The sequence below is a fragment of the Pristiophorus japonicus genome, chromosome 7 (assembly GCF_044704955.1).
Source record: "Pristiophorus japonicus isolate sPriJap1 chromosome 7, sPriJap1.hap1, whole genome shotgun sequence".
Taxonomy (NCBI): Eukaryota; Metazoa; Chordata; class Chondrichthyes; family Pristiophoridae; genus Pristiophorus; species Pristiophorus japonicus.
The window spans coordinates 198,860,299-198,872,552 of NC_091983.1; the positions used below are offsets into that span (position 1 = coordinate 198,860,299).

The 12,254-nt window shown below is 45.7% G+C and overlaps 1 protein-coding gene across 1 annotated transcript in view; it reads right to left on the minus strand.

Annotated features, from left to right (window-relative positions):
- Positions 1 to 12,254, minus strand: part of kif6 (kinesin family member 6) — a 768,544-nt gene that overhangs the window by 162,149 nt on the left and 594,141 nt on the right. The window contains exons 17-18 of the mRNA XM_070885702.1: positions 9,081 to 9,165; positions 1,387 to 1,522 (exon numbers count right to left, since the gene is read on the minus strand). Of these exons, the coding sequence (XP_070741803.1) occupies positions 1,387 to 1,522; positions 9,081 to 9,165 (221 nt within the window). The remainder of the gene's footprint in view (positions 1 to 1,386; positions 1,523 to 9,080; positions 9,166 to 12,254) is intronic.

The following is a 12,254-nucleotide window of genomic DNA, read 5'->3' on the forward strand; positions in this document are numbered from 1 at the left end:
TCCCTTGCCTTGTTAGACCTCCTCAAATGCATTACCTCAGACTTAACCGGATTGAATTCCATTTGCCACTGTGCTGGCCACCTGACCAGTTCATTGATATCTTCCTGCAATCTGCAGCTTTCTTCTTCATTATCAACCACACAGACTACTTTAGTGTCATCTGCAAACTTCTTAATCATACCCCCTACATTCAAGTCCAAGTCCACTCGATACAGCCTTCCAGTCACAAAAGCACCCATCAACTATTAGTTGGACAAGATACGGGGGGGGGGGGGGAGTGAACAGAACAATGGGAGATGAAATTTAATGCAAACAAGTGTAAATTGCTGCACATGGGAGGGGTAGTGGGGGGAGGGGGAGGGGGGAATAAATAGACAGCACACATACTCCTAAATCGCATTGAAATATCTACGGATAAAGCTGAAAGGGAACAGTAAAATATTTTAGAAGATTTAGTGATGAAACTTTATAGGGCTCTGGTCAGACCGCACTAAGAATACTGCGCCCAGTTGTGGTCACCAAGAAACAAGAGAGACAGTTCAAGCACGGGAGGCAGTATAAAGAGCAATAAAGCTGATCCGCAGAATCAGGGATCTGAGTTATGAGAACAACATAAGCTGTTCAACCAGAGAGCTAATAGAGGTATATAAGTTTATTGATAGTACAGAAAAAATGAATCTGGAAATATTACTTTAAATTAAACTGGGGGGGGCACAGGTTCAAACTAATAAAAAGTACATTTAGGACTAATATCAGGAAATGTTCTTCACAAAGAATAAACTTCCAGATAGGATACTACAGGCTTAAACCCTGGAATCATTTAAGAAAGAATTGGATGTCACATGGGGGAACATGAGAATATCTCTGTATGGATGCATTAATATGGGCTGAATGACCTTCCTTATCTGTAATCATCTTGTGGTCTTGTGACATAGGAGACAGACCAAGCACTAGAGGATTTAGGGGAGTTAGTGGAACATTACAGGACCTGCACACATCTGAGTAAGTAGTCATGGAATATATTCCATTTCTGTGATTGTTCATCGTATAGCCATCACACATTGCACGGGTGTGACTACCTTGAGTATCACCTAGTATCATCATTCTTCAGTCATAAGGGTGGTTAGACAACATATGTTTAATCATCTGCGAATGACCTTGCACTGGTCTCAATTTCCCTCCATTCTGGGAAGTACCCTCCACCTTCCTCACTTCCTGAGAGTACTTTCCAAGATTAGAGAGTTGCCTGTGTAGAGCATATTGTGGAAGTAAATCCGTATGGTAAATAAGTGGCTCGAGTACTGCCAGTGGAATTTTACACGGCACCCTGGGGCTTCCTTCAACTTTGACACAGAAAACAAGCGGCAATTGAAAAGGTTGTATTACCTGGAGCCTTACTGCCTCTTCGGACCACCAGACCTCGAAATCCTTTTGCATCATCATCTTGACTTTTTGCAGAAGGTGCTGTAAGTGCTCGATCTCGGTCTTCAGCCCTTTCAGCCGATTGAAGGTCATTTTGTAACTGGACAGGAATTAAAGTAAAACAGTCACATTGCAGCTGTGAGGGTTGAGGGATTTCAAAGGAATGCTCACCACGTTAAGTAACCCATGTGTTCGGCAGCCTAATAAACAAAATATAAATTGCGCTAATGTACAAGTCCTATTTTTATGTGCTATAAGTGTACAATATTACATCTAGTCAATCAATGGCACAGCACACAGATGATTCAGGAGACTGTGTTGTGGTAGGACCTGGAACTGAGAAGCTGGGAATGTTTACACTGGAGGAAAGAAGCCTCCGGGGAGACCTGAATGAAGTTTTTAAGATTCAACTGGGTATAGATTAAATTGAACCCTAATAAATTGTTTGACGTAACCTTAGAGGCTGTAACTGGGGAGCACGAACTGTAGTTCAAAGAGGGAAGTTATACAGACAGTTGAGATTTAACTACTTTACACAGAAGGTGATGAATGTGTAAATTAGAGGCAGACAGTCAGGCAAATGTGAGCAGTGACAGTCTATAGTTCACATCATAGTAACAGATGGTCTGACGTAGGCTGTTTGGACCTTTTCCATTGTGTCCAACTGGAATGTTAATCATTCACTGAAATTATTTATAGAGAAAGTTTTAATTTATTTTCTACTTTGTTTTCTATGGCCTTACCGCTTGATGCAATGTCACTAACTGAGGAGGGGCAAGTGTTCTGCAGGCAAACCTCACCCAATGCCACTTTACAATTAGTAACGTAATAGTTACAGTAATAAGCAACCCAGAGGTCATGAATTGAAATCTCACCAAGGCAAGTTGTGAAATTGAATTCTATAAATCTGGGCTGGCACCAGAAAGCTTCCAGCTGATCATAAAAACCCACCTGGTTCACTAATGTCCTCGGCATCCTATTTGACCCTGAGTTGAGCTTTCGACCCTATATCCTCTCCATTACCAAGACCGCCTACTTCCACCTCAGTTAACATCGCTCATCTCTGCCCCTGCCTCACCTCATCTACTGTTGAAACTCTCATCCATACCTTTGGTACCTCCAGACTTGACTATTCCAATGCCCTTCTGGCCGGCCTCCCCATCTTCCAGCTTCCGTAAACTTGAGCACAACTAAAACTCTGCTGCCTGTATCCAAACTCGGACCAAGTCCCATTCACCCATTGTGCTCACCAACCTATATTGGCTCCTAGTCCGAGAGGAGCATATCCATGAAGGGAAGGGTGGGGTGAAGCCCAGGGCAGGGATGGCCTAAGGTTTCCTTGTGGGGACCGGGCATGCACTTCAGCTCCTCTTAAAATTTACCTCACTGGACCTCATCTGGCCCTGGCTAGTGTTCCCGGTAGGTTTGATTTGGCGGGGGAGCCACCAGATGTCATCATGCATGTTTAAAGAGGACCTCACCAGATTGCAGTCCACTCAGTTGGAAACCATCGTTATAAAGTTCAAAAATAAGGATAAAATCGGACGGTCCTATCGACATCGTGTCAGGAAAATCCTTAGGATATCTCAACCCAATTGATCCTGTAGAGTCCTCCTCACTAACATCTGGGCACTGGTGCTGAAACTGGGGGAAGTATCCCATAGAGTAGTCAAGCAATAGCTTAAGATAGTTATATTCACAGAATCATATCCATCAGCCACTTATTTTCTCCAGTCCCTGTTTCTGAGTATACCTGAGCCACTTATTCTCCATTGATGTTTAGCCCTTGGGCCCGTTCCCAATGCTGCTCTTTAACTGGACCCCAGGAAGTATATGAGAAGAGTGTCAAGACAATGGGCCATTCAGTTTTTCTTTCTTCCCTAGTGGAAATGCGAAGCCTTTGCTTGACAACTGTCATGCTGACCATGTTTGAGAATTCACAATACCGCCCGATCCTGCCCTCAATTTCCCCTCTTCGCCTGCTCATGGGTGGTCTCATAGGTCTGGAACTTATCGTACAATGACTGCTGGCACCAAACGACGAGCAAAAACACTCAACTACAGGGGATCCAACCTTTTATATGGTAAATGTAATAACATTTGTACAAGCCATGTGATCGAGCATCAAATGGTCAGATGTCATGTGGTCAGAATGTCACATGATCAAACCTCCAGGAATGCCTCCAACAGAGCTGGCAACCCTACCCGATCCCCCTGCTCAAAGTTGGGTGTAGCAATGTTTGTACCACCACATTAATCACGGACACTATATTGTAAGGAAAGGGGAATACTGGAGAAACCCTGAAGGAACTGAGGGCTGGATTTTCAGCTTTTAGCATTTCGGGGCGCAAATCGCGACGGTGTGTAAAAGTTTACGTCTGGAAATAGTTTGCGTCCTCGTCATGTATTTTCGGTCAAAAAGTCATCTGGAGGAGCGTTGCATGACCGACTTTGTGCGCCGGAGCTGAAATTTTCGGCGTTGAAGGAGACGGCCATTTTGCGCATGTGCGTTGATTTTTTTTCTCCTTTTGCTTTCGTTTCCGGTCGCAAACGCAAATGCAAGGCATGCCAACTTCCTGCGTGTCATGTATCTTACATGGCCACTGTTGGTACTATATCAAGGTGTGTCACCAGAGGGCACAGCAGTGGGAGACTCGTAGGTTACTTGTACAGGTGTGCCTGGCCTAGTATAAAAGGCAGGCCACCAGGTGTGATCCACACTCTGGAGTTAACTAATAAAGGACTAAGGTCACTACAGTTCAAGTACAACTCACTGCCTCGTGGAGTCATTGTTAGAGTATCTAAGGACACAACACTGTGCACATATGCATTTAAACCGGCCCATGTCAGCCACTTCTGCTGAGATGGAGGAGCAGGAGGGAAGGCAGCATGCCAGGTGTTTCAGCCAGGAGGCTAGTGAGGCCTTAGTGAGCACGGAGGAGAGGAGGTGGGACTCACTCCATCTTACGGGGGAGCCAGACCATTCCCTCCATGGAGGGACATCATGGAGGAGGTGTCTGCTGCAAATACTGTGCCCAGGACTGGCACACAGTGTTGAAAAAAGTTCAATGACTTTACGAGGGTCATCAGGGTGAGTACCATTTGCATCTATGCATGCCTCCATGACTTGTAACATTAATCTCACACACTATGTGAAGTGTTTAATGTATCTGGTCCCTCTCAACACTCAGTGCCTTTCACAATGCATAAAAAAGATGAAGGCTTACATCGGCAACCATTGGCTTTTAATGATCTATGCACATAATTTGTATCATCCCTTGCAATGCACTCCAACTGCTCCTATTGCTTTCTGAAAGATCACTTACATCCCCCATGGTAGATGCCTCCAACCAGCGAATACATACTGATGAAGCCAATGCAAGATCGAAACAGATTGAACGGAGGTCTCTACAACATTCACATAGTACCCTGTATCACTTATTCTACTGTGGTAGGCATATGTGGCACAACAGCAGAGAGACCTTTTTTGAACCCTTCTTATTTTTCTCTTTGCAGTCAAAACAGAAGGGAGCAGCTGCAGACAGGTGGGGGTCCGCCTCAAACAATCCCTCTGACCGACATTGAGGAGAGGGTCTCTGCCCTCTTCGGAGTCCCAGGTCGGACAGTTTGCCGGGGGTGATGCTGAGCCCCCTTCAGGTAGTGAGGATATGGTAATGGGTCGCATGACTGAATACACTGCCTTAGGAGATATTATGGAGTTGCAGCGGCCCTATGCCATCTTCCTCATGTCACCTTTCCTCCTCCCCTGCTGTTTTCTACTTCCAGATGGCCAACCAGAGGCGCAGCATCCCTTGAGGGGGGCCTTCACTTTAGGCCATGCAGCTGAAGACGAAGCACTGGAGGACACTGTTCCGGTGGAGTATCTGAGCCAACCAGTTGCCCTATCGGGATTAAGTACTTCTAGGGACAACGTGGACTTCCCGGGCTTTGATGATTTGGAGGCTCCTGGCCCCAGTGGCATACAGCAAGGCAGTGCCGGGGTGGAATCCCGCAGGCCATCTCTCTGGAGGGTGAGTCGGCAAAGTTGGTCTGCTCACAGACAGGAAGACATTGAAGTGGAAATGTCCAGGGAAAGCGCAGTGATGAACCTTATTGATGCATTGGGACGGATCCCAGCGAGCATTGACAAGCTCACTACGAATGTTGCGGAGGCAACATCGCAGATTGTCATTGCAAGTTGTGAATCCAGTGAGGCCATCATTGCCCACACTCAGAGGCTAGTGGCCTCGAGCTGCGACAGTGGAGTTCCAGAGTGTGTGGCACATGCCATTGATCATGCCGCATACTCAGGTGCATCACAGGCAGGTGATGCAGTCCATGACTGCTTCCATCTGTCTGCATTCCCCACTGTCCAACGGGAAAGTGACAGTGCCAAAGCAAGCCAGCAAGTTGGTCCTCAACATTGTGTTCCAGTTGCTAAGACCCAGCCCCGTCGGAGAGTGAGTGGCTCCAAGGAAATGGGAGATGGTGTCATTCTTCAGGATGACAGCATTCCGTATCCCACCACTCACTTGCCAACCATGCACCAGAGACGATTGACACCCCATCCACCTGTGACTGGTAACGCCAAGGAAGAGGTGCCCGAGTCGAAAGCCGACCTTCCAGGAACTGATCCAGTGCATCTTCAGACATTGTCTCCATTGTGTGGTCCCCCCCAACACAGCAGCCCTCTAGCAGCCTTGCCGTACGTCCCACGGCCTCGTTGAGGAGGAGCAGCAGGCATGAGAGGGGGTTGAAAGGAAGGGGGGTGGGGGGGAGTGGGGAAGTCTGTCCAAGACCCACTAATGGCTGGCAATAAATCATTGTGTCTTTAAATTTTGTGCACTGCAGGAAGCAGTCTTTTTTCCTTTAGATGTTGTTGATTGCAGGGATCAGTTATGTGTCCATAAGTGATTAAGCATTGTATTATGTAGTGTTTTGTGTGGGGAGGAGGGATATTGAAAGTGTTCAATGTTGGTAAAAATTGTTCTTTGATCTTTGACATTGTTGTCTTGTGTCTCATTTTCCCAATCAGTTGTAGAATAGCCAGCATGCTGGCATAGAGTAGTGAGGCAATGCTCAAACCTCCCGTTGCGCATTCAAGCAAACCGGTCAATGATGAGCTGCCGATGTATGGCTCTTGCAGTAGCCACATCTCCACGCTGCCTCTCCTGTGGTTGTGGTGGTTGCAGTATGGGTTCCTCGGCAGGCTCCTCGTCTTCCCCGTCCTCCTCTTCCTGAGGTGGTCCTGCAATCCCCATTGGCAATGCCTGTGCCCTCATGATGGCTAAGTTGTATAGCATGCAGCATACGACAATGAACTCAGAAACCTGCTGAGCGGAGTATTGAAGGCTGCCTCCAGAGCGGTCCAGTCATCGGAAGCACTGCTTTAGCACACCAATTGCCTCTTCAATGATGTTGTTGGTGGCTGCATGGCTGTCATTATAGCACTGCTCGGCTTCTGTGGCAGGTTTCCAGAGGAGGGTCATGAGCCAGGTGACCAGGCCGTATCCCTTATCCCCAATCAGCCAGCTCTGATCTTGTCTTTGTCGCTGAAACATGCGTGAGACACTGCTCTCATGAAAGATGAAAGCATCATTTGTGCTCCCTGGATAGTGGGCATTGACTGAGGATGCGTTGAGTGAGGTTGCAGACCAGATGATCGTTTAGGGAGTGGTATCCCTTTCTGTTTCGGAAGACCTCTGCATTCTGTGTTGGTGCTCGCAGGGCGACAGTCAATGGCACCCTGATCCTTGGGGAAACATGCAAATCGTCCAAACCCTATAGCCCTCTCATTCTGGCTGTCCTTGCTCAATGGGAACTTTACGAAGTCCATTCTGCATGCGTACAGTGCCATTGTCACCTGGCGAATGCAGCAATGTGCAGCATGCTGCGAGATGCAGCACATATCCTCTGCTGCTGCCTGGAAGGATCCAGAGGCATAGAAGGCCAGCATCACAGTAACCTTCACCTCAATGGGCAGTGCAGTCCTGTGGCACTGGTAAGCTGTAGCTCTGCATGTAGGAGCTGGCATATCTCTGTCAGCACTTCTTTTCTAAAGCGCAGCCTTCGAACACACTGCGCATCAGAAATGTGGCGGTATGAGCGATGTTCCCTGTAAACCCGTGGGGGGTAATGCCTCTTACCCAAATGTCTGTGACCTCTTCAATTATGTTGCAAACCATGGACAATAAGCATTCTTCCAGTTTGAAACCGCCTGCCAATAGCAACCAGCATGATTTGCTGCCGAACTAGCATTGCCCGCATTGAACTCTCTTAATGACCTTGAAAACAAACGGTTAAGTCACATAAAAGTGCCGCTTTAAACTGTAAACTCACGCAGCGTTCTGCACGCAACCGTGGCAGTCACTGACAACTGCGATATAAGATCCTCCAGCCTCCCTTTTAATATGGCGCCAATGGCACCTGTTGCACCCTGGGACTGCCTGTTTTTTTTTGGTCGGGTTATGGGGTGGCCGCAAAATCAGGCGTTACGCCCGAAAGTTCCACCCGGGGCGCTAGCGCAGCCTTGCACGACGATTGACGTCATCTTGATGTTTTTGCGCCATTGCAAAATCAGTGCCGAAACTTCCAACCAGGCGCTAAATCCTGGATGCCCCATTTGACGCCCAAAAACGTCATTTACCACCCCACCGAGGTGCGAAACGGGCACAAATTAGCGGAAAATCCAGCCCTGAGGCTTTTAAAGCATGACTGAATGACAGAAAAATCTGTTTCATTTAGCATGACATGAGAATTTAGGTTGAGTTTGAAGAGTTTTTCACAATCATGGTTACTAGAAGATCTGTACAATTCTTTCATTCCTTAACTGAGTCACGGTACACATAGCTAGATCCTGAAACAGTGATTGAAGCACCAAGGCAGGTTTGTTGGACGGTGCCCATAGATTATCACTCTATGATAAGGGCAATGTTAAATATTAGAATCAGGAATCCGTAAGATTTATTCACTATGTATTAAAGTGTATTCCCTGTGAGCGGTGGTTTAAAAGATAATATTCTGCCTTTCTTCAGGTCACTAACCGAGCTAACCTGATTCCAGGCCTTTATCAGGGCTACTTTAAATCAATCACTCCCAGATTTATAACAGGGACCCAGATTCTCCATCCATCCAACTGTCTCAGCATCCTTTTTGGGAACCACCTGGGCTCTGATCATTTATTCCCACCTAGCAATGTGAGGGTGCCGGGGGAGGGGGGGTGGGGGATGCGGGCGGTGAGTGGGGCTGGTGTGGAGTGGTTTAAAAAAAAACACTTGTTATTAATTTTGAACCACACTGGATCTCAGCCTCATCAGAAGAGCAGATGTATTTTTCACAGCATCGCGTGCTCTCTGAGAAACGGGTCCAGCTACAGGTCGAGTGGGAACAATGTCCTCGGGTCACCCACTTTGATAGTGCCAGCTTTGGCTGAAGAGAAGGAAGGCTAGTCTGGTAAGTGAATGAACTAATAAAAAAATAATCGGCAGAATTGCAAAAATAACAATTGTTTTTTTAAAGAATGCCATTAATTTAAGATGTAGGACAGGATTATAGAGAAAACATTCTCCCACCTCCTACTTGACTGTTTTGTGCAAATTTTTTTTTGTAGGAGCTATACATAACAAGACTAAATTAAATTAAAAATCAAGGTCACCAACCTCTTCTTTTCTTCCTCAATTTTCTCTCGAAGTTCATCTTCTATGTGGTCTGGCTCAGTAGCATCTACTGGCTCACTGGTCACACCTAGTGAGATAATATACAAGGGAATATTGAAGTGTAGTGTAAAGCATCAGCTTTGTGGCAGCAGGAATTTATTTGCTGTAAGCACATGAGGTCTCAGCCATGCTGCCAGGGATCCCCACCGTGATGAAAAAAACTTAGCAGCACTGATGAAAGCCAAAGAGGAGATTACCTTCTGTTGTCTTGGGGTAGGAATTCCTCTAGTCGCCACATATAGGGTTACGCAAGTGTATGTGTGGAGACTTCTGCCAAATCTTAAGTGGGTTCTTTCAGAATATGTTACTGATTTTGCTGGAAACAGCAATCAGAGGAGATCTTTCTTTTGTGTTTTTACAATGTTGCTAACACACAGCAACTAGAGGAAATCGCCCCATGGTATCAGCCTCCGAGTATCACTCTGAGTAGGAAGGCTGTGGGTTCAAGCCCCACTCTAGCGACTTGAGCACAAAATCTAGGCTGACACACCAGTGCATTACTGAGGGAGTGCTAACTACTCAGGTGGATGTAAAAGATCCCATAGCACTATTCGAAGAATAGTCGGAGCGCTCTCCCCGGTGTCCTGACCAATATTTATCCCTCAACCAACACCTAAAACAGATGATCTGGTCATTTATTCATTGCTATTTGTGGGAGTTTGATGTGTGTAAATTGGCGGCCGCGTTTCCTACATTACAACAGTGACTACACTTCAAAATTACTTAATTGGCTGTAAAGTGCTTTGGGACATTCTGAGATTGTGAAAGGTCACATATAAATGCAAGTCTTTCTTTGTTTACAATGATGTTAATACAGAGCAACTAGAGGATGTGAGAAGTGCAGGATGTTAACAGATGCGGTAGAAAAAGAAATACAACCCGACACATGATTAAAAAGTCTATATTAGGGAGGAAAGAGGGGAAATAGGTAACATTATTTGCATTTAAAGAGTTTCTCATCCATGCTCGTGTTCTCTTTAATGAACTAGTTAAATAAATCATTCATTAAAAGAGAACACGAGCATGGAAAGTTGCAAAAAAGCAACTAGATCTCGACTCTGATTTTATAATTAATATTTTGAACCATCCCAAAGTTCTGATTATTCCGTGGCTGAGTTAAGGCCATAGCAGCTCATTTTTGTTTTGACAACAAAACAAATGGTGTCATGGTTACTTAAAAGTTCAAATGGTTGCATTCTGCATGCCACTAATTCCAAGCATGGAGACAGCAACTATAATCTGCCTGGACAACATAACTTCACATGGTATTTTTATTTTGGGCAATTGCAGAAAATTAAGGCTCTCGTTGTTAAAGTGTGCATATTTTATTAATTGTTTCCATCCATTTATAACTCCCATCAGATGTTAACATGGCTGTGGTCTCAAATGGGAAAAAAGAGATCTCTTTTAAAGCGATTTTGTAATGGTGTTTTGCACGTGCTGTGGTTTACTTGATGGTTTAAGGGAATCATGTGCCACTGCTTGAATCATTTTAAAATATCTGTGCATATGGCTCCTTCTTCTCAGTTTACAGTATATTTTACCACATAAGAGTCTGTTTTTGAGACTTTCTATCTCTCCCTTCACTTGTCTGTTTTTACAGCCTCAGTGTTGTTGTTCTCTTTCTCAGCCCATTCATCTCCATGAAGCAAGTCTCTGTCTCTCTCCCAGCTTGGATTTCCCCTTATCCTTAGTCGATTCCAGCTTACTTCTCCCTTTTCCTCTGATTCCCTCTGGCCGCCTATATAACAAGACCAGGGTTAACTAAGCTGGATGTAGACTTAAGCCAAATATATATATATGACAGTTCCAAAAGGTTAATTTGGCTTTCTCTTTCAGTATCTAACTGACCTGTTGCTCATTTCCAGTATTTTCTGTTTTTAAATTTCAAATTCCCAGCATTTGTAGTTTTATCTTTTCGATTGAGTGAGGAACAGTGATTTATGAAAAACACCCATCTCTCCAGACCATTACAACTCGTTGGGTTGCAGATTTAGTGCCATCGTATGGACAGTTTTGTGTTCTGAGCTCACGCCTACAGGGAACCATGTCAAGGTGTACAAATTCATTCATGCCTATGAAGCCTTCGATCTAAGCAGCCTATGCCAGCGGTTTGACTAACATCTGCTTTAAAACAGGACAGAAAGGGATTTATTCAACCCAATTAAACCCATTGGCTTCCATTTATTTCAATTAATTTTGCATCCCAGTGTGCATCATCCAGATGTTGAAAATGTGTCTGGTTTACATTCACACTATCTGGTGAAGGAATTTACACATGGGACACACATTTATTAATTAAAAGTGCACACATCAACAGAAAAATATGACTTAAAGCAGTATCAGGTCATATTTATTGGCCATCTGTAGTTTTCCTGAGAAGTTGTTGTTGATGGTGAGAGGGGAGCGACCTATCAAAAGCCCAGTGGGAGATCGAGAGCCAGCGGCAGTTGGTGAGAGGGGAGCGATCTATCAAAAGCCCAGCGGGAGGTCGAGAGCCAGCGGCAGTTGGTGAGAGGGGAGCGGCTTATCAAAAGCTCAGCGGGAGGTCGAGAGCCAGCGGCAGTTGGTGAGAGGGGAGCGACCTATAAAAGGCTCAGCGGGAGATCGAGCCAGCGTACCGGTGCAGCTACAGCGGGAGAGGAAGCAAAATAGAAGTAGAAAGTAATCAAAAAGTGACGTCACAGCCAATGGGGTAAGTGATTGGCTGGTGATTGGTGAGTAGCTTTTCTTTTTATTTTTTATATCAGTAAGTGAACTTTAGCATTGTTACTACCAATTTAAGTGTATCTAAGGGTTAAGACATGGCAGGAGAGCTCGGTCACGTGATATGCTCCTCCTGTACCATGTGGGAACTCGGGGACACTTCCGGTGTCCCTGGGCGCTACGTGTGTGGGAAGTGTATCCGCCTCGAGCTCTTGATGGTCCGCGTTGCGGAATTGGAGCTGAGGGTGGATTCACTCTGGAGCATCCACGATGCTGAGAATGACGTGAGTATCACGTGTAGTGAGTTGGTCTTACCGCAGGAGAAGGGTCCACAGCCAGATAGGGAATGGAAGACCAGCAGGAAGAGTAGTGCAAGAAAGATAGTGCAGGGGTCCCCTGTGGTCATCCCCC